This window comes from Aphanomyces astaci (genome assembly GCF_000520075.1).
Source record: "Aphanomyces astaci strain APO3 unplaced genomic scaffold supercont1.83, whole genome shotgun sequence".
NCBI classification, from domain to species: domain Eukaryota; phylum Oomycota; class Saprolegniomycetes; order Saprolegniales; family Verrucalvaceae; genus Aphanomyces; species Aphanomyces astaci.
In genome coordinates this window covers 24,595-52,244 of record NW_009798346.1, presented here as the reverse complement: position 1 = coordinate 52,244, position 27,650 = coordinate 24,595, and the positions used below count along the sequence as shown (strand labels likewise).

The window sequence follows — 27,650 nt, the reverse complement described above, 5'->3', positions numbered from 1 at the left end:
AAAATGATCGTCTTGGATGGCAAAGAAGCCATGATGCACTCTGATTGGTTAATAATCAGAAGTAAGGCCAGCCGAATTCCACAAACAAGTCAAATAATGCATTCTCCTTAAGTGCATTACAAGTATTAATTCGGAGGTTTTGGTGGTTTCGGCGCCTACAGCGGTCGTGCATTACATCCACCTCCTTCGGGCACTTTCGTTTGCGCTAGAAGGGAATGCACAGCGACCATAGAAACCCTCCATCCTTCAAAGGTTGCTGTTTCCAAGTACGGGCCGAGATCTACGATTGTGGGATGGATCACTGACGTGTGAGTGGACGTATGTGAGGTAATCATTCGGAATGGGCTTGTAGCATGAAACCTACTGGGATATGAGGTCCAGAAAAGCATCGACGAAGATAACCACCTTCGTCGAGGTTATGTCGACGACTATTTACTTACTGACAGCAACCGTTGATGGGTGGTTTGGCCGTCGAAAACATGATCCACCCATCAAGTCACATTGATAATGTCGACGACATCACTGATGAGCATGTCGACGATCCTGCTTTGATTGGTTAGTTTATAATACTATTGTAGGGGCCTTTTGGGATGATACCAGCCAGGGTCATACAACCTGTAATATAAATATGAAATATTGGAAAATAGTCTTAGAAAGATCATGATCTTATCTTCAATTTGAACTGATTTACGCCAATTTTGGGCAAAAAGTGCATGAAATATTGACAAAATGGCACGGACTTTCAGCCACTGAGGCTCCTTTTGTCATTAAAACGTTCACTTACTTCACTCAAATAAGACGTATAACACACAAGGGCTTTAATGAAGGATTATATACTGTGTTGTGCGGAGTAGATGGTGGAGAACGATGTGTGTCGATCGATGGAGAAGTTCCTCCTGCCTTGGGCAAGTCGCTTGATGAATTCATGAACCTTGGCCATCCAATAAAACGATGTGTTAATGGTAATTATAGCCAATCAGTGAAGCCGAATCAGATTTTTTAGTAGATACTAGCACCTTTAACACATTTTGGGTGTTGATTTCCATCGACACAACTTCCGCGCAAATTTAGAAGGCGACGGTGACCCTGGCTATTCATCACGTCAATGCAACCCATTTCAAGTGTAGTCTGAAGAAATATTCGAAAGCGGCGTTGAAATTGCTTCAGTAATAAAGAAGTTACAATGACCTGTCTGATGCATCTTCCCAAAAGGCCCCTACAATACTATAAATTTTACCGTGTACTAGTATAATTTTATGTTTACTACTAGTATCACTTCATATTATTTTCACGTCGACGAGGTCCCTTATATATACTTCCTCTGTTCCAGGTTACTGCCGACATTTCAAAATTCGCATGTTCCAAGTTACTGGCGACAGTTGCATTTCATTGGCTGTAATTCTTCAATTTCTATCAATATCGAACATTTATGACATTTCATTGGCTTACAATTGCTTTAAGCGCTGATTATAAACCAATCTTTTGCGAAAAGTCATGCAATTCACTTTCAAATAAAGTATCATTCGCCCAAATTGAGTGAGGTCTCGATTGTCTCTGTCAATTCAAAGTAAATGTCGGCAGCAACCTGGAACAGAGGAAGTATATAGTTATTTGTACCTGGTACATGTCTAAATGGAATTACAAATGTGTAGTACTATTTTATAGTACCTCGAAGTATTAACCCGGGCGTATGGGCCGCCCTGCGATTCGCAGGATGGTGGCTAAGCCAATGAATGACAAGAATAGTCCGAAAAAGCCAATACATTTTGGCCAATGAACATACCTTATTCTGAACTTCAAGCTGTAATTAAAAAGATTTCACCCATTGTCGTGCGATTCTCAGGTTAGAAATGATATATTCCAGCCAATCATATCAAGGTGTAATGGTACTGAACTGAAGGTTTGAGTGAGAATTTGTACTCGGACTTTAGTGTAGCGGTCAAGGTCTCTATCGTGAAATAGATGTGAATCCGCGTGAGTTCAATTCTCATTGTAGCATTCTTTTTTATATGGTCTATGATATACATGAAGGGATGTCTATTGCCTTTCAATCCGCTCTGAAGGCTCCTCACTTGCGTAGAAAGCATAAATGAATTAGTGATCGACATTCATATGCATGGTTGTACTTATGAATTTGTCATGAACAAACTCATGAACAGAACTGTCAATAGTATCAGCACGCAAATCGTACGCACAAAGATGCAAAGTACAAGTTCTAATTTATCTTTCAATCCTCACAAAGTTTTACCCTTGAAGCGTCTTTTAAGACTGTGTTTAATGTGTAGTTTACCTTATGAATTCCTTGTAAGCTCTCAACACATCTTATGACTCATGTAAATGAAGGCAGGTGCCAAAACTTCCTCGTCTTTCAGGTATTAACAGTAAGTATATCTCCACGATTGTGTTAGCATCCTCGCACAGTTATCATCCACAACACTTCTCATTAGACTATAGTTCTTGTGTTGTTTACTTTGGAAGGTCTAGTCTACTCACATTATCAAGCCAACAAGTAGACTTTCGTTTGAGATCCTCAATTTTCACGTAGTGCTTCGAGTGTTTCCTCAGAACATGCTGCTGTCATACATACACTCGCAAACAGACACATGCAAGCAAAAGAAGAACGTCATGTGGACTCCACACCACGTTCTTGCTCCACACTGTGGAGCGTAGCAGCTTACTGTGGAAACAAGAACATCAAAATACCAATGCAAAAACGAGTATAACTGCGGGAATTGAACTCACGAGAGATCCAGCAGCCCTTCCTTTTGCCAGACCTCTAAACCACTAGGCTGTTGAGTAGCATACGTTATCGAGCTTTTCACATAGTGTGATTCAAACTCCAACCGTTCAGATACGGATACTGCTTAAGGTATTACATAACTGTTTTGATTGGCTGAACCATCCATGGTTCTATTACACACGTTGATGAAATTTTATTGTTCTCTGCGGGAAAAGAAATATTCGTCTTTTTTCTGATTGGCTGCTGCCAACCTGCGAATCGCAGAAACCTACCCTAGTTGAAGCAAATATAATGACTTTTGGCATTTTTCATTTTATTATTTGCCTTGCCAACCTGCGAAGAATACACTTGAATAAAGTATTGGATTCTCCCCACACATCCGGGTTAATACTAGTAATAAATTACTATTATCTGAATTCGGATAAAGGCAGATCAGGTGTCTAACTCGAATTACGCAATACGGTACGTATTCCTACATGAAAAGCCTAATTAGAATGAATTTCGGTTAGGTTGAGGTTCTGAGAATTCTTTATGTGGAACACAGGAAGTATCAATATTAATACTAATACTACAGTAACTATGTACTACGGACAATATGAAACGATAGTATTTTTTGAAACAGTCACATTCACAGTTTCCCTAGTACATTCTAAAACGACCACAAGGAATCAATCTTTAACCTGGACGCCGAGGAAGATGGAGGTGTTGTCTACCATGCAATCGCTTCTGCACAGCCTGGCTCAACCCACGTACAGTCTGATATGATCCTCATATCCCTACTATTATGCCACCCACGCATAGATTCACGGTGGCTTCGACTACCAAGCTGTCGTGTCCGGAGGATTTTAACCTGCTCTTGGACGCCATTCAAGACACCGACGAGCCCAACGTCCGGCTCAAGATGGCCCGCCTCGCGCTCCTCTGGCTCCCCCTACCTGTACACATACACCTCTCCTTGCAACCTCCCTCAAGACGACGGGACGACGTAGGAGGTGACGTCCCCGCAGGTCGTGGGCTGCGTGCACATCCTCGCCACAGACGTATGGTCCCAAATCCGAAAGGACGCGGCCGTGGCGGTGGGGCGCGTGCTGCCTGTGCTACCGTGGTCCACCGTGGAAGCTGTGTTGCACGACTTGCTCCAAGTATTCAAGCAACCCCCCGACGAAGGCGATGATGACTGGAAGGGGCGAGAGGGGGCTTTTCGGGTGCTCGCGAGTATGTTGGCCCAGTTCAAAAAGAATACCACCCCCCCTTCGACTGGCTTTAGCCTGGGCACACGAATGATGCAGTACCTCCCGTCCGCGCTCCTTTGCGACTTGAAACCTGTAAGTGGTACCTATATAGTTTGTGAGCTGCTAATTTTTAACAGTATTTTCAGGAAAGGGTATGAGTGCCTAAACAGACAATAGAACTGTGTATATGCTGTATAACTGGAAGAGTGGTGTAACATTATGTGTGTCTTTGCGTGCTGGGTTGATATGTAGTCTAATATTGCATATGTTTCTATTCATGTTGATCGCCACTTGTGTACATAGGCTGTGTACCAAGCGATGCAGCACCCCCAGCTGAGTGTTCGAGAGCACGCTACTGCTGCCATCATCCGCTACGTAGCGTTGAGTGATGCGTTTACTCAAGTATGTATGATGCTCGTCACCTATAAACGACCAACTTTTCACAAAATTTTCTGACTTCTATTTCATATTCATTACTCAAAATTTCAGCAAATTAAGACGTAGAATCGACAGATCTCAATGTGGTGAAGAAATTCTACGTCTCAGATTCAAATTTGGTGATGAAGTGATCCAGAAATAGATATTTAACCTAGTGGTATTTTACATGGGCGCATGGATATTTGGCCATACGGGTGGCCTCTGAGATGTATCTTGATTTTTGTATGTGACTCTTATCCGTATGTAATATCCGGAGGCAGTTGGGACCTTTAACCTCCCACTGCAGTGATAAAACGCATAAAATCGATATTTAACGTTTTGGTTTTTGGGTTTAACTACATTAATTGTACGTTAAATAATAAAACCTCCACTCTTCGATTTGGCCAGTTGGAAGTTTTTAGATGACGTGCATCATACTGTACATTAAACCATCGGGAAAATGACACGAAATTGTTGTTTTTGCTCATCATGTACTATACGTATATTGCATGACGATAATGCTATTAGATATCCACGTTTCAAGAAGTGATGAGCAAGCTCAACTTGTATTCGCCCCATGAAGTGCTCCCAGCGGCCCACGCCGAAGGTACTATCTAAGCAACTACGTCCAGAACGGCCTGCACTCATGTCGGGTTCTAGGGCTACTAGACGTGGCGGCACAACTGGTGCCACACATTCCACTGCCGTTTTTGACCAAACACTGGCAAGTGGTGTTTCCCACGTGCGAGAAATACGTCATGCATGTAGCGTCGACCGTACGCCAAAAGTCGGCCGGTAACGTACACTGTGTTGTTTATCGTTCATATTGTTACGTATTGATTTGTTATCTCCAGAAATAACTGCTAAGGTACATTTAACGTGTGACCATCACATTCAGGGGTTCCTTGGTTACCAGGTTATTTTTGGCTCGCACTCGTCTCTATGACTTTTGGATGCAGTTGTGGGAAGTTAGTTACCCACTTATTTTGGACTCTCAGGTTGATAATATAATTTATGCCAAAATTTGGATTTTTGGGCTTCGTTACCAAATCCATCGATCGATTCTACTTGTTCTAAAGTGTGTGTGTACAAAGTGTCGCCCTGCACACGAATTTCGGTCATACACTTCTTCAATGTGGAATGGCTGAAGAGAGGAGTTGATTGGCTACTTGATTCATGTACTGTGTTTTGATTGGTCCATCGATTGTCTGGCTGCTCATTCGATTTTATGAGCCCCTCAACTCCAATGTCGAATCGACTTGACAATAATACTACTATTGTGTTTACTGCGTATGAAGCAACGAATAATAGTCAGGATGTATTCATGATCGGCGTAATGTGCGTTGGCACATTGAAAGACTCTACTTGTTTTTTCCAAACTTATGTTCCTTTCTTTGGCTACTGTTATCCATGAATCACATCGGACGGTATCGCGTTCGACCAATCCAAAAGCTTCAATTTCATTCAACGTCTTTTCTATAATCTGACCAATCACGTGAACACAATATAAAACGCATCGCCAATAGATTGGTAGAAATGAAAACATCCACAACTAACGTTATGTGCAAAAAATCCCATCAAGGGACTCACATTGGATGGACAGGATTGATCGGGGCGCTGGCAACCTTGAGCACCACTTCCATCGAAGCGATTCCGCTACTGGCGTCCATTTTAGAGTCTTTGGCCCTACCATGCTCGCAGCACCCCGACGCCAACCAGCGCGAGTTCTTCTGGCAGCGCATGGAAGGCCGACTCATGGGCATCGACAGCCTCGTACATGTGCTGGGTGTGAACAAGCTGACGAGCATATCGAGTCAGCTGCTTGCGCCACCGACGAAACCGGCGCCGAAAGCGTTTCAGTCGTTTCAACACACGTACGTGTACCGTATTTGCCGTGGATCTATTTTACCGATATAAAGAAAACGTGAATATAATTCAAAATAGTCATCAAGAGAATATATCTCAAATATCAATGGATCAATTGGAAGAATGATATATATATATTTAAATGCTGTTCAAATTGAATTACGTCGTGCAAAGGTAGTACGACAAGATACGGTTGAACAGTAGTGCAACCTCATTAATATCCATCGTGAGACCACCGCATATTCGTGTTATATATATATATATGTTCATATTCGATTATTTATATATCAATGTACAACGAACGACGCGTGATTCGGATATATACGATATATGTATCACGTTGGTGCTTACATACATATCTTACTTGTAAGATTCCTCTGAAATGAAAAATTAGTGTCTACTATTAATAGAATATCTGTGGTACTTATATACAAAAACCACACTTGGTTATCTGACTACAGGATGCAGTTGTACAGTGTACTACTAGTAAATAGTATTGGTATTGGCGAAACAAGAATAGGTGAAAATCGACGAATTTATATTTTTATATATTTATTTGTATTTGTTGTTGTCAAGCACATATTTATATGCTACGTTATGTTTTTAGGATGGACGAGTTATTGCATTTTGACAACGAATATGCCACCTTGATGGGAACATTCGCATCTTGGGTTGGTGAGAAGACGTCGCCGCGGCCAAGCCACTGCATCTTGGCACAGCTGCCCCCCAACCTACTTCATCGCATTTGGCATGCCTACGTCCGCCATACTTACGAGTGCTTTCAATCTCCCCAATACGAGGCATAGTATACATCTGATGGGCAAAATCGTTAATATTTTTTTGCATTGGTTTTCGTAGCTCAAACGCATGGCGGTGCAGACCCTCCCGGGGCTTGTTCGGTTGAGTGTATGGCTTGATGATCCAGCGATTTTGGTGCCTGCGTGGCTGCCGACAGTTGAGCCGGTGCATCCGACGTTCATTTGCCTGGTTATCAAGTCGCTTGCGTTGCACACCCGATTCCTACATGAAGTAAAATGCTCATATATATAATATATTTATGTTATAAGGTCATCACAATCATACCCCATCGTAGACAATAACGAACACGAGAAGTGTGTCAACGGATGATCCCAGGATCCTCTCTTCGTTATTGATAACTGCGACTATTGAGACTGCACTGAGTGTGTTGCAGTCCCTGCAACCAGGTGAATACAAACCACAAAAATTATATTGATTATATATATATATATTCCTAATATTCTCTTGGAAATAGCACTGTTGGCCGTGGACGTGACCCTGCCAGTGGACAAGGCGTTAAGTCTGGCATATGTCGAAGCTGGCGCCTTGCTGCTGCTGTTTCAGTCTGCTACGGCACTGGACACAAAAACCCAACCAGCTAATGCTTTGTTGTTGCAAGCTGTGTTAAACGTGCTGTGGGCGTCTCACGTCAGCGACGACCCAGCGGTGGACCGTGCGATGAGGTATGATTATTTATAATATATATATATTATTCTCTTAATTTTTATAAAAAAAACACTGAAATATCATCAATATGTCGTTTAATACTAAAACAATTATAGCTCGACGGTGGTTCGGTATTTACCAGGGCTAGCACTGCTCCCGCTAACTCAAGACCAAGCGACGAGACTGATTCAAATATCGTTATCATGGCTCTCGGCTACTGACAGCGTAAACATCTATATATCTTGTGGAGGGTAATATATATATGACGAATCGGATAGCTGCGCTGGATTGTCGTGGATGGCAACGAAGCGCGATGTCACTTGGTGGACGCGCTCGCGGTGTTGGCGTTGCATGTACGTTTGTGGATTTGTTATACAATTGAAATATTATATATATAATATGACTTGTAGTATCAAGTACTAGTGTATTATATTCTTTTTTGGCTCTGTTCCATAATATATATATATATGTATTGTTACGCGACGTTGCATGGATTGTAGGCTAGACCACCGTTGACCAATGTGTGGAATTTGCACGACATCACGACCGCTGCGGCGCCGTTTTTACTCCACCCTACGGTGCCGTTGCGCCTCTTTGCCAAGGTATATTTCTATATTACAAAATATTACAAAATACGATGTACTTTAAACAGGAATGTGTGCTTGGAGCTTTGGTTTCATCGTTCAACTCTACCTAGTAGTAGGCCTATTAATCCTACTATATATCCCATTGACTTACTACTGTTAAATGTGTCGTAGTTGCTGGTGTTGGTGTCGGCCGTGGCTGCGTTTAGTCGGGCGGAGTGTGTGCGGCCGCTACTCCACCTGTTGCTAAGGCCAGAGGTACATACTAGAAGTACTAGTACCCCTCAAGCGATGTCACATATTTTCACGATCATGTATATACTAACTCATGCCATTTGTTCATGTGCCGTCTAGATCTCGTTTCAATGCGATGCCACCACCGCTACTTTCCCCACCACGTCGTCCTTGACACCATCTCCTGTACTCTTGTATCTATATGTAACGTTAGTACTGCATTCAAGCCCTTAACTGGTAGTACGATTACTAGGCGGTGTTTAACGAATGGGATGACGACAGTGGACAAACAGCAGCAGCAGCTCCAACGACCGACAGGAAAGCCGTCTGTTTCCAGGCGTTCTGGACGTCCTTTGACGCGCCCAGTGCGTCGGGGGGTCGCGTCTCGGACCTCGTGACAGGCACTTGCACTCCGGACGAACGATTGACCCTGGAAACGTGAGTAGTGTTTGGATTTTGATTGGCACGAACCAACTAACCACAGGGTTCCGTCAGGTTGCAACGACGTGGCAAGAAGATCTAAGTCATATCCCCGTTGGAAGAGATAGATTTAAAAGTGTGTCTTTCGTAGTCCTTTCATGTACCATATGCACTCAATTTCATAAAAAAACGAAAAAGTATTCAGCGACATTTTCTGGATTTTGCGAAAATATTTTTTCCGGATACGTTTCCGACATGGACTGACAGTAAATCATCGCCGACCAGCTTATGCTAACAGTTGTGACGACCATTGGTGGAGAACTAACCACTACTACAGTAGTAATAACTACGAAGTACTATTGATACTACTAAGAGCATCTCCACCGCATTCCAGTAAATCGACACACCAATATCCGCATACTGTTCGGATAACAACCTCCAGTATTGTAATGGGCTGATAATTCAGGATAATTCGCACCGCAAAGCCCAACTCCAGCCAGTAAATCCACCATCATTCGACCAGGCTGAGTGGAAATCCGCGTTAATTTCGACAATGACGTATGCTTATCACCAGGAATGGCACGCAATAGACAGATTTCGGGACACGTTCCCATGCATTTGCCGTCAATTTACCTCGTTAAGATTTATCGAGTGTACGGGAACTGTCAAAATTTATGTGGGATGCCGTAGAAACGACCATTTGTACGGCAAAAGTCACCCCTCCTCTAGGGCTTCATCATTGGTCTTAAATCGTGGATTTCAACCAGTCGCGCATAATGCACACTGCTTCACCCTTCCATGCCCGAGTGGCCTGGTGTCCAGCCTTTTCCACGCTAAGTTAGGCCATTCCGAGAGTTCAGGTGGAGCGATTACGTGCATCTTATCTTGTCTTATTCATTCAGCCAGTTATCCTGAACCTTATCCAGCAGTCGGCGTAATTGCCTTGGTTCGATGTCCTGCCACGACGATTTGAATATGGGGCTTCGGTGTTTCACCTATAGGCGCATGAAGCGTACAGAAAACTCACAATTCTCTTCCGCATGTGCACATAAGTCGACATGGTCGAATACGCAGTTGCCCTCCTTTAATCATGAACTAAAATCACCAAGCAGTTTCGTAAGGTGTCGTAAAGCCACTCCCTTGCTCAACGTGGCACGCAAAAACAGGGATCATAGTGATAGTAAAGTTGTGGACCCATGAGGTGTGTGACAAGACCCCTTCGTGATGCCAGTTGTGGTAATGGGGCCACATGAGTAAGCTTACGCAATGCAACAACAGGGAACTATGTGCGGTGTGGATTCGCCACCACACCACACATGCAAGCATACGGATATCGTTCCTCATGCGGATGTGGTAAATGCAAATTAGTTTTGTCGAAATCATGAGTTGGGTCTGCCATATATTTCCCGTGCATTAAAATTTCCATGCGTGGGCAGTGCTTCCGAAATCTGTCTAGGTGATTCATGTAATTCCCGGCCAGCATGCAATTCCCGGCCAGCAAATGGCCAATCACAATCATCCATGGACGATGATAGGACAAAATTACGTACTCTTGTATCACATACTTGTAAGATTTAATATTCTGTTTGTCTAACATGTAATACAGTTTTTATATTAGTTGCACTTCTAAATTTAATTACTTGAATAATTTATACATATCATTATTAAGAGGTTCTGAGGATTTTGTCACCCAAACCAGGTATACATTATTCAAGTGACTTACTGGCCGGGAATTAAATTCACACAGGGAAATTTCAATTTTAGAAATTCGACGAGCAAATTGACCATGCGATACAAATGATGGGACCTGCATAAAGTTATAAAGCTCGTCACGATCTTCAAAATGCATGTTTTCGCAGCCTCATTGGATGAATGGGTGACGAGTTATGGCACTCAGAAAGTAGACCATACTGGCCGGGAATTACATGAATCACCTTATTGATGCGCAACATGCATGCATATGTACAACGTTATGTATCCTTATCACCAGGAATGGCATCGACTATAGTTTCTCGTTAACTAGTAAACGGAGTACGGTGATTACAGACATAATAGGCATCTGCCAGCTCGATAGGACCCGCGCTATTGACCTTTGAATGCAGCGGTCAATTGCGCGGGTCCTGTCTGTAACATTAACAACACGGCTACCGGCCGCGAAGACATACCCACCGCCTGCCGCACGACTCTCGCCAACGCGGCAAGCCATGCAACTTCGACCGGCGCAAGACAGACACCGCCAACCAAGGCAGGATCGGCCTCGCACCGGCGCAAACAAGCAACCAGCCGCATTCGCTTGTGGTCGATGCTGCCGCCTAAACTTGCCACGGCAGCACCAACCGCAGGCGAATGCGCTATCGGCCGCAACTGACCTACGCCGCAAGAGTCATCACCACAAGTCATAAGTTATTGACTGCGGCATACATACCGTGCCAGGGCCGCCGCACCTCGACCTATGCCATCATCACCGACCGTGGAGGCTGCTCGCTTCGTAGTACATTTTTATGCACCGATGTCTCTATCCGGCCACTATAACCGGATACTGACTCCAGCAAATCCAGTACAAGTCCATCAAATCTGTGTGACTTTTACTGGAATATTTGCTGGTCAGCAAAGTACTGAACCGGATACTGGTGCAAAATATTTCAGTAAATTTTCAGTAAATCAGCACACAGATTTACTGATTGGGCAATTTGCTGGGCGCGGTGGAGATGCTCTAATACTCACAGTCGGACTTCACCTACAGTAAGTTATCATGTATCATACGTATAACGTAGATGGCCAATTTATGGTACACTTGAAAGAGGATGCAGCTTACTCGCCTCTCAGTACCTGGATTTCAATTCTGAAAAGTGCTGTAGGAAGCCGAATGGTTGAATACACTTCAGCTTACAGTTCATTTACTTCGCTTTCCACTCAAGTCAGGGCAAAATAGGAGGGACGGCTTATGGTACTTCGAAGTACATGGTTTAAGCTTAAAATATGTATGCAATTTTTTGGTTATTTCATTTTTCTAGTGATTTGATTGGCTATTCCAAAACTCAAGCAATTCCATTGGCCAATTTGAGTGCACCTTAAATTCGTCATTCGATGTCGACTTCATCGGGTAGAGTTTAACTGCCCTGTGCACCATACCAGGTCAGGTAGCAGACGCAGTGAAAGGAATGCGACTGCCGCAAATCCCGAAACTCCGAAACCCCACGTTAGCGTTACTGACCAACGAAGCGAAACAAAAATTACACCAGTATATTATATGGAGTACTTACTGTAATGGTGCCAGTAACTCCCGTATCCGAGCAAGTTATACTGGGACGAGGCATGGCAAAAACAAAACAACACATTTCAACATGGAGGTTAAGTTTTACTAGTAGTATAATACTACGTAGTACTACTGTACATCACTGGTGATGTACTGTATAATACTATGGAGGTTAAGTTTTACTAGTAGTATAATACTACGTAGTACTACTGTACATCACTGGTGATGTACTGTATAATACTATGGAGGTTAAGTTTTACTAGTAGTATAATACTACGTAGTACTACTGTACATCACTGGTGATGTACTGTATAATACTACTACTGTAACTTGAGCTCAGGAAACCAGTACAGTACAGTACTAGTACTTACTACGAACATGCGCAAAGTGGATTTCACGCGGCTTGTGCGGAATTCACATATGCCGAATTCGTTGGAACTTTTGAGTAACGTTACCGCACCGTACACAATATCTACACGGGCTAAATATTTACCCTAGTTTGCTCGTCGCGTTCACAATACCTATCTGGACAACACAATTATATAATTTTGACTTGGTATTAGTAATGGGAATTCAACTGTACCTATTCTCCAATTGGTCAAAATATTTAAATCTGCGGTTGAATTCGGCCATTCTCGAGCAAGGGTAGTTATTGTACGTCAACTAGCCAGCGACAACAAATATCAGTATTACGTAGAGAGAGAACAACTAGAGTTAACATGATACTAGTATGAATTAATACACGGAATAATACCTCATGGGCTACTTGTTGGGGTCGCAAACCAACCCAGCCAGCCAGCTCAAAGTGGAGGCGGGCGAAGAGCAACCGTGAACATCCGTCCGAAGATTTCAACAAATTCGAATCAATTTGACCCTGATACACATGGAATGTCACACTGGGAAAATGTTCAAGAGAATGCCAACACACAATCGAAACACAAAATGTCCACCAATGGCGATACACAATACCCAACCATGTGGCGAGCTCGGCCGCATAATTCATTGCGAACAGTTTCATTTTCGATTTCATCACCATGCAACCATTCGGCCTAGTCCTCGCGTTTGTTGCCCTGCTCGCTCATGACGCCACCGCCCAAGCTGCGTGCTCAACCACAGGCCGCTCGGTCACAGTATCTGGCTTCGTCATGGATAACTTTTGCATTCAAAGGGGCACCCTGCTGGACAATCCCGATGTGAAGACTCTCGAAGGCCCCGACGCCCACTCGATCCATTGCCTCGTAGACATCAAGCGCTGCGTCGATTCCAAGTACACCATCTTGGCCCCGCCTGGGAACGGCTCTGACCTTTACTCGGTCAAGTATCAGCTGGACGAAACTGCCACGGCCACCGCCAAAAGTTATGCCGAAGCTGCGCGGGAATTGGGCGGAAAGAAGGGCTTTTCCGTGACTGTGACAGGGGTAGATGACGGCACCCCCGTGCTCAAGTGCGTGGAGGTGTCCAAAGATGTCGTGGTCGACGGGAAAACGCTTAGTCTGCCCGCCACCACGTCAATTAACTCCGCTTCGACGCCGTTCACTGTTGGGTCTATGGTTCTGGCTCTGACTGCAGCAGCGTCTGCTTTGCTTGTATAAACTATGTAATAATCAATATAACGTTACACCTTTATGCTAACGTTCGTACTGGGATTGTGATTTGTGGTTTTTGCTCCAACTTTCCAGATCGGGACAAGTATGGTTTTATGTTTGAAGAGAATAAATAGAATCGACATCTCAGCCAATCGACGACTAGCAATTATGGATTAGCCAATCGCGGCGATTGGGAATGGTTCAGAAATCCTAACCAATACTACCAGTAGTATGCGGGAAAGTCACTCGAGATTTTGCATAACGTTAACAGTAAGAAATACTAGTAACTAGTTAACGTTACTATAATATTAATACTACTGTAGTACGTACAGTAGTCCAATAGTAACTAGTACATTTATTATACTATTAATACTATTAATATTAATGGTACAGGAAATCAAGACGTTCACATACTGTCACATCATTTCGGTGTTCAAGGGTCCGAGCGTCAGTTTCATGGCATGTCTCTATATGTATTGCAAATGTCTCTTAGTGACATTTTGGCAAGATCATACAAGTAACATTGTGATATACTGTTCTCGAATACTAGTGATTTATAGTGACATGTTGGCCTTCGAATAATAGTGACATTTTGGTATCCGGTGGAGACAAACACTGGGGCCGCTGACCTTTCGAAATTGCAGGCTTCGAGGTTTCTTTGCAATACGGGTTTTGCGTGTTATGCACGTTCGTCCAGGTTTAGTTTTTTGCTGACGACGTGCAATGAATGTTATTAAAATACTTGGTCAAAGGTTTACTTGCTGTAACAAGTATAGAACAGTAGAACAGTATCCAGTCGTGGACTGTTGCGGCATCATGCGTGAATACTAATAATACAAATTCTGAATACTCGAATGTGTCTCTTGGCAACAAAAACCGGATACAGTAGTATACAGTAACACTCGAACATGACATTACAATTACACCAACGACATCGCAACCCAAACGGCGGTGATCATCATGCGATCGACGCGGACTTGGCTCGACCAGGCATGACAAGTTCATTGCACTTGTATTCGGAAAACGATGTGTACCCTGGTTTCGTTTCAGGAGGCTGGCCGATAAACGCAGCGTACGCTGGTGTGCTTTGCATCGCACGCGACTGGTTTATGGCGTCCAGGACCTGCTGCAGTTGGTCCTGTCGTTCGACGAGTGTGACTTCTGGAGTTAGCCGAATCAACAAGTTTGTGATCAAGTCGACTTTGGGCAGGTCGGGAAGGATGAACCCTAGCGCTTTGAGTTGCCGGTGGAGCTCGGCGAATTGCTTGAACCGGCGGCGAACGACGTACGCGTCGGGACCAGAGGATCGAAGACTCAGTGGCACTTCGGGATGTACGAGGATGTTGAATGTGACAATGTCGCCCTTTGTGGACTCTACTTCGAGGGTGGCCCGGCCCCAGTCCAAGATGCTCATGGTGCGGCGGGGGGGATTTATGGGTAGCATGGGCATGATGACGGCGCAACGATTTGAATAATGAAAATCGGCTTCTGTGTCGTATGTAGAGTGAACGTAATAAGCATTAAGAGTGACAGTTCCTGCAAAGGGTGGTCACTTTTGGTGGAGATTGTAGACAAACTATTGGGTCCTACGTAGATTTCTCAACTGTATCTATGGATGTACCTCCGAGTATTTATATTTCACACTAAAAACCCTGCACAGTTGATGTTTTGTGCATCCAAAAAGATACCTCGAAGTACGAAATTTTGGCCTTGATGTGCATCCATACCCTGGAAAACCACTTCTCAGCGATTTTATGTTTTTCGTATCGTAAAGTCGACCTCCTGCTTTTACCTAGTGGTGTACGGTCAGCGAACTTTCGCAAAGTGCCAGCATTACATGTCTCCTCATCAGGGAGTGCATCGTCTCTCGCTTCCACAACGTGCAACTTGGACTACCCCGCCTATAGTACTGTAGTAGGTGTGTATCCAGTGTCCAACGTTGATATTTCGGACAAATACCCCCACCCCACAAGCGGGGTATAGTAACCGTTGCTTGTGACTCAAATTATCACTGTTGTCGGTTTGAGAAAAATTGTACAGCCAATCACAACACACCAAGTTTGCACAAATAAGTACAGTCATGAGGATTATTACCATTGCAAAAACACCATCATCCATGTCAGCTAGATGCTTACTACGGTAGTACCACTGATGATGCACTTAACCCCGGGAATAACTTTATACTTCGACGAATGTGCCCACCAGGGGTAGGACGCGACGCAGTCCGAGGTTACAAGTTCTTTTTTGTATGAGTGCCATTGGAGTTCGTCTTATCTAAGGAATTCTTCCACAGGGGGATTTATATACCCCTGCTGTGGGGGAGTTACAGTACCGGATATTTCGCCATTGTTAGCTTGATGAAAGTACAGTAAGTTAACTGTACTTACTGTACCGTATTGCCTGAGAGCAACAAAAACAGTTCGACTTTTGCTTACGTAATTGTTTCACTTGTTCTTATTATGCAACAGTCAAATGCAGTGTAAACCAAAACAACACTTTACTGTGGTTAGCCATAGCTAACCACAGGTGATGCAACTTAACCCCTAGAATAACAACACAAGGGGTCCGGCGGTTCCGAGGTTACAGGGCTACAGTACTGGTTCTGTTGAAGGGAAATAAATACGTAAGCAACAGTGGAACTGCTGCTATCAGCGAATTGTTCGAATAGGACTACGTAGTACTTTTGTAACATTGTCAATCTATTACTGTACATATTGAAGTCACCACAAACACTTGGGTCCATATGTAGAAATTTGTGCAGTACAGACACGCTTGAACTTGCCGTTCGTTCGATAGCATTGCATCGCTTTGCAGGAACGACCATCTTGATTGTGAATGGAACGTCATTATGGACAGTCTATACTGTACCGACTTTGCCTGTACAGTACTACCGCCTTGGCGACATACACATGAACGTCACGTACGTGCATTTCAAGCTGATGAGAATCAGACAGAAATCATGTACCGGTAGTATCAGGGGGAGGTCGAGTTAATCCGTTGGGTAAGTAAGTACAAGTTCGACATTTCTCCGTTCAGTAAGTACACGATTGTATTAATTTAAATTCACGCAGCTACCTACGGCACGGTTATTCGATATCGTACCTACGCTACAAATTTCAGAGCTACCTACACTGTGGAAGCAGCAGAATGACAGCATAGCTGAAGTGTAGTTGCAGATCTGCTTCCAACTTTGCTTCAAATCCACATACAGACCATATTTTACATCGACATCCATGATACCTCACAGCAACAGCAGACACGACCAACTTCTCTCGTACTGTACTGTACTCTTAATTGATGTCCCCTTTCCCAAGTAACGTTATGGAGTACTGTAAATGTAAAATGCAACAATCTCATTGTATTAATAGCTGCACGGCATGTTGTGAAGTACGTAGTAGTACAGTACTTTGTACTAAACTGCCTCCTACAAGGACATCGAATCTTCATGATGTAGCTAAAGCTCGTAGCTACGTGAATTTAAATTAATACAATCGTGTACTTACCGAACAAAGATATGTTGCATTTGTACTTACCCAACGGATTAACTCGGGGGGGACTGTGGGGATCAGGCACAGTGAAATCTCTGGTGCATACATATGTAGGTCCGCGAACTTGAAGTACAGTTAGAGTCATATGGAGTGTCTAGGCGTGCTTAAGATGAACCCATGTACTATTGGTGATCAATACAAATACCAAGTAAAAGTCTCATCCGGGTAGTGGCACGGTCAAGAGATGTTTCCCGAACAAGAAAAATCTATAGGACATTCGGTGACGTGCACGATTGGGGCTAAGTCCTCACCAAAGCATAGTCTGCGCAAAATTGTACACCCGACCTCCTCTAAGCTACTGTGGGCGCGTGTTTGCGGATTCTGTGTCGTCGCTCGCTACAGATCAGTGCACTTAAGGCGTGTCTGATGTGAAAAAAAGAGTTATTTGCGGGATACGAGCCAGTAGTCACATTGTATGCTTTCCCCATCACCCGACATACCGGTATACTGAATAATTCCCTCAGTAAAATGTTTTCACTGTTGTTCTGTAATATCTGTCAATGGGGAATTATCACATCCGGGCACCCGTTTTAGCCCGTACTAGTAAGTAGCCTTGTAATCTGGGGCTCCATCCTACCCCCGATGAGTGCACTAATGCTAAATCCCCGGGGTTAACTGCATCGCCAGTGGTTATCCATTGAGGAGCACTTCACCCTTAGTAAGAGTAGAGGTGGTTTACAAAAGTTCGATATAAACACTCAAATTGCAGTGTTTATGAGAATAACAATAGTGGTACTGTTTTACTGTTAATGAGGGAATTGTAAACGTAACGTTACTGATCAATTTCACACTAATGTATCGAACCTCACCCAGCCCTTTACAGTACGTTTGATATGGATGTAGAAGAACGTTTCAGACCATGTACTTCAAGTCCAAGGACTCACACGAACTGTACGTCCCGTGAAATCTCGCAATGAAAAATGCTCCGAACAATCCCAAAGCATATGGTGCGTGCATCGGGGACAAGTCTTTTGAACAAATGGAGGTTGTTGGTTTATAAATGATAAATATACTATGTTACGGCAGCTCAATGATGAACGAACACATTTTTAGTCGGCGGCACGGCAAATCTTTTGGAAAATCGACAGCCTCGAGAACGCCGCACTGGCACCCCCATCGTCGGTTTGGTTGCCTTGGTCGTCGTCGCTGCTGCTGTCGTCACTGCGTGCCCCTACTTCCTTGACCCCCGCCCCTGGACCCATAAGAGGGGGCTGCAGCTTGAACGACGAAGGCACACTCAAATCGATAGTCGCCTCCATCTCAGGTTCCACCACCAAATGGCGACGCGGGTTCACACGGGCATGACGAGCCCCTGATGACTTCATGTTTTCGTGATCTTGTTCGGCGCGGGTCATCGAGCCTTCGTCGTCGCTCAGGTCTTCAGGGGAAAGGTTGCGGTCGTGGATGAAGCGGCATCGCGTGCCGTACGTGCACTTACCTGTGGACAAGAACGCTTTGCATTTCGTGGTCTTGTACTTGGGATGGCGCAGCACCCCCCGAAGCTCGTCTTCGCCGTGGGCAAACTGGCACTTGGTGCCATACCGGCATGTCCCGGTCTCAACAAAGTGCTTGCACAACTCGGTCTTGTACAGCGTGTTCCGGGCGGTGTTGGGCAGGCGGCCACAGTCGACGATGTCGCCATTCGTAAGAACTTTGACGGTGGAACTCGTCGACGCCAGCGCCGTTGCCATGTTGCCCAAACCTTTCCGAAATGTGGAGGTTGCGGATGTGCCCCTTCAGGGCTATGAATAGCATCTGGGCCCAGCCTCGACCAATCGGCGAGGGATAAATCCGAGGAGTTACAAGACGACGGCTAAAAAAAGCAGAGAGCGAGCCAATGCGAAGGCAGGAGGGTGGAAAGGGGGTGGCCAATGGCAGGCGGGGATTCATGAACCGGCGGGAAAGGCGACCCAATCACGTACGAAAGAACAACGAGCTAAGAGAGAAGGGAAATGGATGGGGCGACATCGCCTTACTACTGTAACTTCAACTCGTCATTGCCGCCCTTTTTTCTGAGATATCCGTGGGGGCGATGTGCAATACTAGTATGCTGCATACTGTAGTGGTAGCGTGTTCGTATTTGCTGTAGGAAGAGTGCTTCGTTTGAGCGTTGAATTGCTTCATGTTGTAACGGTACCAAGATTGAGTGAACCTGCTAGGATGGACGAGATTTCGCTGACTGTGAATCCAGTGAAACCCATCTTGCAGCATGATTCAGCCTCTGCTTCAAAATATGACGCTCCACATCGTCAAATTACAATTAGGAAAATGATCTACATCGTCAAGATGGTGATCGACAAACTGGTTTTCCAAGGCAGTTCAGAGTAAATTACTAAAGGAGCAACCTGTGTGTGCTTGGTAGCGCAGATACCGGTAAGTAAGTTATTGAGTGTTCACGTTGAATGAGTGTAGCTCCAGTGGATCAGTGACTTGCAAAACCTCTCAATGACCTCTCACATTACCTCACAAAACCTCTAAAATTGAGAGGTTTGGCATGTGTCCGTTGGCAGTCGCGTTCCACTTATCTGCCAAAAGCAGAAGTCGACCTGTCAAACCTCATGTAGAACGCGAACGGGTCCTCTTACGTGTACATCTGATTGCCATTCCGCGTAAAGTGTACCGACTGGCAATCCAGTCTGCTCCGTGGTAACTGCATATGATTGGCTGTTCTTGGCCAATCAAGAACTGCACGACCCTCCAACCAAACTTGACACGCCAGGTTTGAGTGGCGGGTGGTGCAGTCTTGATTGGCATGGAGACACCTCAGCGCCGCCGCGTCTTCAACGGCAAATAAGATTTCATTCTTCTTCTTCCAATTACATTGGACAATAATTGCGCTCAAAGCAGCCCGTGAACACCTAAACGTCTGCGCCATGGTGTGGAACCGAGTTGGAAAAAGCAGCAGACGGTCGAGCATAATACCCACCACTTCGTCCCAGGAAGCACGGTAGCGTTTGAGTAGTCACCACAGCCGGGAGACCAAGTAGGTAGCCCAACTTATTGACTCCCATGACGTCGAAGCGAAAGTCCACCAGTGCGTTGGCGTCGGACAGCTGTGAGGTTGTACCGGATGTCTGGCATAACTGGGCACTCAACGTAGCTTAACGCACACATCACTAAGAAACGTCGTCGATGTGTCGTTGTTTTCACGAAAGGGGGCAAGCAAGGACAACCAACTCCCACTACGTCAGCACCATCGCAAAGTTTTTGCGCTGTGGATGAATTTACGGATACTATTTGTGAGCAGATCGCCAACGCATTCGTGCAATACAACAATTTTGATATTCCGTTCGAACTGCATTTGACACAAAAAGCATGGTTCGGAGCAGAATCGACCGCGAGCGGACACTTGCAAACCTCTCTAGAGTGGCAAACAGTCTGCACGCGGAGATCCGTGATCGCGCAGCGAGTGATACTCGGTGTGTGCGCAGGTCCTGAGTGAGGTGAAGGCATGGAGGCATTTAGTTTGGTAGTGTTTATATGCCTTGTACTGTACGTACTTCAACAATTACTGGTGGAATGAGCGGTAGGCTGGTGTCGACACTTGAATCGGTTGGGGGGTTGGGTCTGGGACCGGCGTCTACGCTTGCAACAGCTCAGTTGTGTCTCGTACCAGCTTGTTCGCTGGCTTACAAGTGGTGGTGAGGACTGCCGACGTTGAGGAGGGCTTGGGTGGCGTTGGTTGAAATGTGGTGGTAGTTTGTTGCTGGCATTGAATCTTGGACAGGTTGAGCGGTTCAGGAGTCGTATTAGTGACCATCGTGTTGGTTCGTGTAACGTTAGAAGTGATGGTCGGAACTGCCATCGTCGAGGACAGCTCTGGCATGGCGGAGGTTATATTTGCGCGCGACTGGCGGGCGAGCTCAGTCATATTTATGGGGCCAGCCTGGTGATGGCTATGCCGATTTGGTGGAGTTTCGTAGGGAAAAAGTGGTGAATACGTAGGTTGTGTGAGCTCCACATTGAATTGGAACCGCTAATGCTACCCGTTGATTGAGATATACCTCTATCAGGGATTGGTGTGTAGTACAGTAGTGGCCCACCATCTACTAATCCAGGCAATGCCAGCAGGGGTGGCATTCTTCTCTGGGGTCAGGTCGTGGCATGGCTGATCGCCCCATCACGGATAGATGTCCACGCAAACAATAAGCTGCCTCCAGACACAAAACTTGTTTCAGACTCGAGTAAATCCCAACCACCACTACACCGTACACCACTAAACCAACCACCACCATACCCGAGCTGTTATTGACGACGGCAGTCCTCACTACCACTCTTACGCCAGCCAACACGCTGTCCTCGGACCAACTGAGCCCGTGTAAGCTTCGACGCCAGCACCAAGCCTACCACTACATCAAATCCACGGCCACTCCCAAGCGATCCTTACACTACAGCAGGCCCAACCTCCATTTCCACGTCAACCAACAAGCTGCCCACCAAAACCCAGTTGTGGCTACCTAGTACTAGGTACTGATATAGATTATCATTGGCATCGATTAGAACAAATGCACACTGGAGGCTGCAGGAACAGGCGATAGTTACAGTAGTAGCAACGAGAATTACATGAACCTTGCCAACACAACATAATGTTCCATCACGCTTCAAGTATAGCTAGAAGCATCTATCACTGGGATCGGCGCGGTTTGTCGTCTGACATCGCCGAAGCATCTTTGTTGCTGTCCGCCGAACGCCGCACCTCGTTGTCCAGCTCGTCGACGTCGAACATTTCGACAATTCGGCGGTTTCGTACTTTCTCGCACAAACACCGTTAATTTTTTTAAAAATTAACTGTGTTTGTGCGAGAAATGTCATTTAAAAATGACATTTCAAAGTTATATTATTACATTATAACTTAGGGTGCCTCTGGCCCCCCAAAATAGATTCTATTGAAATATGGAATCGAATAGAAAAAATATTTCCCGAAAATCGATGACCTTGCCTCAACAAAAAATATTGTATAAAGTATGTGAGGTATCTGGCCCCCAAGAATGCATGATTTTCACGCATCAAAAATTGCGCGCGGTTTCGTACTTTTCAAACATCCCAATGCGCAGCAAGCTACGACGCATCCTGCCGTTGATGTGGTGGTTCAAGCAACACAACAGTCCATTGACCAGCATGATGCAATACCATTACATCGCACACGTGAAGAAGACCCCAAAACGAGTCTCCGTCTTGACAGGCTCGGCGTGGGTTCACGAGTTATTGGTCGGGAACGACGATCGATTCGAAGAAGTCGCCCGAATGCCAAAGCATGTGTTCAAGGCGCTCGTCAAGGAACTTTTGGAGCACGGCCAGCTCAAACCAACGCATACCGTCAGTGCAAACGAGCAAGTCGCCATGTATCTGTACTTCGCGGGGCATCACGCATCCAGCGCCAACCTGCAAGAGCGATTTCAGCATTCCGGGGACACGATTACTCGCCATCTCCATCGGGTCCAGAATGCAATCCTTCAGTTGGCTGCAACCTACATCCAACTACCACCCGACAATGCTCCGTTGCCTCGACGTGTCCGCGACAGTAGGAAGTTCTTCCCGTTCTTCGCAAACTGTCGTATGGCAGTGGACGGGACCCACATTCCAGTGTCAGTGCCAACAAAAGACGTGAAAGCATATCAAGGACGCAAAGGATTTACTCAAAACGTGCTTGCGGCGTGCGATTTCAACATGGTGTTCACGTACGTTCTTGCCGGTTGGGAAGGATCGGCCGGTGATGGTCGCATTTACGCGGATGCCCTCGAAAAAGGGTATGTGCTCTCTGACCAAACGTTTGACATCATGGATCCTTGACCATGAAGTCGTTGACGCCCTATCGTGGTACACGATACCACTTGAAAGAATTTGGTCAAGGCAGCCAGAAACCTCGTACAAAGGAGGAACTGTTCAATCTTCGTCATGCCATGCTGCGAAACGTCGTTGAACGCATATTCGGCGTGCTCAAAAAGCGATTTCCAGTCATGAGCTCACCCGTGGAGTACAGCATCGGCTTTCAAGTCGACATGGTGTTGTCGCTGTGCACGGTGCACAATTTTATTCGGCTGCATGGTTGCACAAACGATATCTACGTCCAAGAAGCGACTCGGGAACTGCGTGCCAGGAACAACGAACCCATGCAACCCAACGACCAACCCCAACATCACCCGGACCTGGAGACCACTGAAGCAAAAGCCTGGCGTGATCAACTTGCAACTGACATGTGGGAGCAGTACCAAGTTCATTGCAACCGTCGTCATGCACGACGGTAACGTATTCAAGTCTACTCCGTTCCTAGTTTGTGTTCGAGCCATGCAATGCGTAAATCGCCCTTGAGCTGGAGAAACACTGACGCGTTTGATTCGATTTCAAACACGTCACATGCGGCAACAAGTCGCTGCATGGGCATCGACGCAAATTCGCTTTGCAGAATCCCGACGGCTTGCTCCGTGCGCGTGAGTTCCTTGGAAGCGGTCTTGGGCGACGATTGCAATAAACCGCAAAGCAAGTCGAACTGCGTCGCCGTCTCTTCTTTCTGCTTCTTCATCTCGGCGAGCATATCGCCTCCCAAGGATCCACGATGGCGCTTGGGCGGCGGCGAACGTGGGGATGGAGGTGCGCGCCGACTTGACGACTGCTCATGAGCAAGAGGGGAAGGCAACCCATCATTCGTCGTCACAACCTCGTCGTTGTCACTGTAGTCCAGGTCGAAGTAGGGTCGGGGTACATGCTGCCCAAAATCGACGACCGGCAACATGTCTGCGTTCGTGTCGGAATGACCATCCTCTGACACCGTGGATGATGTGCGCTTCTGAAGGCTTCCAGCAACTCTTGAGCCTTTTCCCGTCGCTAGGGTCCCTTTGTAGAGGCTTTCGCACAGATGGAAGAGCGGGAACGGCTTGTTCTTCCATTGCTGGTACTTCTTGGGCTTCGTGGACAAGTACGCATCCCATGTTGTGTCGAGGCAAACTACTAAGCAACGATCTGACTCCCAGCCCATCCCAGATGCCTCCGCCATGGTCGAGATGATGGAGTACTGTTCGCGCAAGGTGGCGTTGTGAGACTTCAGTTGCGCCATCGTGAATGAGCAGCCCGGCTTCAAGTTGAGTTTCTTCAACGCCTCTCCCCACGCTTCTTTCTTAAAGCCAGAGTTCGATCGCTTTCCGAGCACGTTGGCTTGGTGTATCATCTCATTCAACCACACTTGATCGAGTTCTTGCGTCCAGGGGGTCATTGCGCCGCATGTTGTCTTGAGGACTGCAGCGTTCTTTTTCGAAAGTGCATCCGTTCTCTATCGCACAAAATATACAGCTTGGGCACGTATATTTTTTCTAGTATATACGGTCAAATTTGTGTGAGAATTATTATTGAATAAACTGGACTCCAGACAGTCCATTTTCTGTCGATTTTATTTTCTGACAGAATAGAGTGATATTATTCAAGAATTTAGCAAATTCTATTAGAAAACATGGGGGCCAGAGGCACCCTTAACAAAGTTAACCTAAGTTAACGTTAACTTTGTCATAATTTATGACAAACATTGTTAACAATCCGAGAAAGTACATGACTTCGACTAACGATTTCTTAGCAATGGTTGGGCGATATACCATAAACTTTCGCGTGCAAGTAGATCTCGATGGTGTCTATGGAATTTGATAAGAGTTCACTAAGTTGGGACAATAGTGGGCAAGAATCGGAGCATCAAACATTCCATTTTTGAAAAATATAGCTTACTTTGTTCATGAATATCGCAATCATCTAACACTATTTGCTTTACCATCACACGCCATCATGTAGTACATAAGGTCACAACCGTGTATGTAAAGTTTCGCATTGATCCCCTCAATCGTTATACACTTATACTGGCCTAAAGATGGTGTTACGACGATTTCTCCAAAGATAGCAATAAGTTAACAATGTATGTCATAAATTATAACATAACATAGGAATGATGCTATATTTATTTTTATCATTTGAATGTCAAGGAATAAAAATACGTGCATTTGAATGAAGTCACCCAACTCACCCGTTTCCGGAATTATTATCCGGATAGATTCGAATTTCTCGCGGGCCTTCCATTCCCGGAATGGTAGCGCGCTGATCCGACAATTGTGAAGCGCAACTGGTCCTCTGAAGGCTTACGCGATCTAACAACATATTGCACCAATTGAAGTTGTATGTGGCGTGTGCTGATCAACCAGTTTCACTAAAAAAACTGTCGAAATGACCAATTCCCGCAGCCTCCTGGTGATTTATATTTTCGAAAGATGGAAATATTAATAACTGTTGGTTTGGTGAAAGAATTATTACTACAGTGGTATAGTGCTTCGAAGTATTAATACGGTAGTGTGTTGGATGAAACATAACAGCAGAATTTTACATTGGCATGAAATAAAATGATAATATAACCAGAATACTGTATACGGCAGAATTTTAGGCATCGGCGTGAAATATAATGGATCGAGGTTGGGTGAATTATATTGGCGAATCGGTGATAACTTATAAAGTGTGCGACATCTAAAGCCTTTAAAAAATATTAGTATGAGATCCAAAACCGCTCCATGCAAATCTTCAAATGACTTGTTAATGGAATACGCAAGGTGAGCCACCTTGCTCCTTTTTAATATCCAATCAGAGTCCATCACACCTTGCTTCTTACACACGATTGGCTATAACACTGGCAGAATAAGTTACAATTTTGAACTGTTTGGACGCTTGAATTTTGTAGTGCTTTGTGTGATGCTGCTCCAGAGAATTGTGCACTGATGACTGCACTCCGACTATGTCCAATGTGATTCTCCCCTTACAGCTCACATTATGTTGTGCGCTCGAATAGATCGCAATGCCATGATGGCTCTGGTGGGCCAACGCGGTGGCGCAAGACGTCTTGGTAGCAATCCATCGCAAGTGCTGAACGGCTTTAGCACTTTCGATGGGTGCCACCAAGACGTCTTGCGCTACCCGCCTGCGCAACCACGTGATCACTCCAGCAGGGAGGTGTACGGCACCGACACGGACGTTGGTGGAATGTGGGATGACCACATACATTGGTTTAGCACAAGTGGTGATTTTACTGAAGTCTAGACCTGTTCGAATTGACCTAGTCCGGGATACCATATCGCATGATCTTACTCTCATGCACAGCCTACATAATTATCTCAATGCTCCTTGCATCAACCGCCATCACAGGAGTAGAATATATCGCAACAGGGTGTGATAAATCTACACAACGATTTTCGTGATTTCACGCCATCTGATTGGACAAATTGGACAATTTTGAACTCGCAAGGTGATCTGCCTTGCGAATTCCAAAAAGAGACAGCCACATGAAAAATAAAAATCATCAATACAAACTTGAAGATATATTTAATTGAAGATATATTTAATTGAAAGTGTACAATTTCAGAATTACTTATGGAATTCGCAAGGTGGTTCACCTTGCGCTGCATACAAAATTGCCTATTTCACCTTGGTTAGTGACAATTTTTGAGTGAATTCCCACTTTAAATCGATAGATTTGCGCAAGACGAATCAATCGCGGAAATTCGCAAAATTGACAAAATGTATAGAGGCCAATGTTGGTCATACCAAATTGAACCAAATTTGACCGGATAAGTGCTCTCATCCCGGATAAGCTATGTTTTACCGGATAATACCTACTGTATCTGGTAGAAGCGAGATCTTTTGCAGGCTATTTACTGTTAGCCCACTCGAATTGGTCGAAGGTGGATTTGATTGGCTACTTGATTAGTGGTCTGGGTTTTGATTGGTCGATCGAGTGTCTGCCGATTTGGTGGGAAGCAAAGTGCAAGTCAAAACGTCTGATATTTTATAACTAAACCTCTAAAATATTATTATTACGTTAGCCTCTAACACCTTATCATTTCCTTAATTGAACCAGGCATCACAGTGAGATGACGCTCGCCGTATACTAACTAGTACACGTGTTGGTGGAAATATGTTAAAAAAACGCCGAAATTAACAGCGGACTGTAAGCGCAAAATGGAGCATTGTCAAGTCGATCGAAATTGGAGTGGGATGCTGCTCTCTGTCAATCGAATATGCAGCACCAATTCGGCAGACAATCGATCGACCAATCAAAACCCAATCTACTAATCAAGTAGCCAATAAAATCCACCTTCAACATCGAACTACTGTAGTGTGTGACTTGAATTAGTGTGACAATAATATGGACGAATTTTATATACAAAAGTCAGTACTATTAATAGTACTCGGAGTAGTATTATAGCCAATCGAATCGCTAAAAATACGAACGAGTAATAACAGTACCGTTAACGTTAGTACTGTACTACTAGTACTATGGAGTATC

At 45.0% G+C, this 27,650-nt stretch overlaps 6 protein-coding genes across 6 annotated transcripts; 3 read left to right on the top strand and 3 right to left on the bottom strand.

Moving 5' to 3' along the window:
- Positions 1-3,382: 3,382 nt before the first annotated feature.
- Positions 3,383-9,186, top strand: H257_16268 (hypothetical protein). The gene is made up of 18 exons (XM_009844639.1): positions 3,383-3,489; positions 3,542-3,677; positions 3,730-4,065; positions 4,276-4,374; positions 4,918-4,996; positions 5,050-5,184; positions 5,993-6,263; positions 6,863-7,055; positions 7,114-7,284; positions 7,349-7,460; positions 7,529-7,736; positions 7,836-7,944; positions 7,998-8,072; positions 8,220-8,321; positions 8,478-8,561; positions 8,658-8,723; positions 8,791-8,975; positions 9,033-9,186. The coding sequence occupies exons 1-18, from the start codon at positions 3,437-3,439 to the stop codon at positions 9,058-9,060; spliced, it is 2,442 nt and encodes an 813-aa protein (XP_009842941.1). The 5' UTR covers positions 3,383-3,436; the 3' UTR covers positions 9,061-9,186.
- Positions 9,187-13,231: 4,045 nt separating this feature from the next.
- Positions 13,232-13,858, top strand: H257_16267 (hypothetical protein). Its single transcript, XM_009844638.1, has one exon. It carries the CDS (start codon positions 13,248-13,250, stop codon positions 13,803-13,805), a length of 558 nt encoding a protein of 185 aa, XP_009842940.1. The 5' UTR covers positions 13,232-13,247; the 3' UTR covers positions 13,806-13,858.
- Positions 13,859-14,700: 842 nt separating this feature from the next.
- H257_16266 (hypothetical protein) lies at positions 14,701-15,290 on the bottom strand. The gene has a single exon (XM_009844637.1). The coding sequence runs from the start codon at positions 15,247-15,249 to the stop codon at positions 14,758-14,760; it is 492 nt and encodes a 163-aa protein (XP_009842939.1). The 5' UTR covers positions 15,250-15,290; the 3' UTR covers positions 14,701-14,757.
- Positions 15,291-18,327: 3,037 nt separating this feature from the next.
- On the bottom strand, positions 18,328-19,080 carry H257_16265 (hypothetical protein). Its single transcript, XM_009844636.1, has one exon. The coding sequence runs from the start codon at positions 19,036-19,038 to the stop codon at positions 18,397-18,399; it is 642 nt and encodes a 213-aa protein (XP_009842938.1). The 5' UTR covers positions 19,039-19,080; the 3' UTR covers positions 18,328-18,396.
- A 3,313-nt stretch (positions 19,081-22,393) lies between these two features.
- Positions 22,394-24,591, top strand: H257_16264 (hypothetical protein; the record flags this gene model as incomplete). Its single annotated transcript, XM_009844635.1, has 2 exons — positions 22,394-23,094; positions 23,202-24,591. 2 exons carry the CDS (start codon positions 22,394-22,396, stop codon positions 23,590-23,592), a joined length of 1,092 nt encoding a protein of 363 aa, XP_009842937.1. The 3' UTR covers positions 23,593-24,591.
- H257_16263 (hypothetical protein) lies at positions 23,545-24,591 on the bottom strand. Its single transcript, XM_009844634.1, has one exon. It carries the CDS (start codon positions 24,552-24,554, stop codon positions 23,604-23,606), a length of 951 nt encoding a protein of 316 aa, XP_009842936.1. The 5' UTR covers positions 24,555-24,591; the 3' UTR covers positions 23,545-23,603.
- Positions 24,592-27,650: the final 3,059 nt, after the last annotated feature.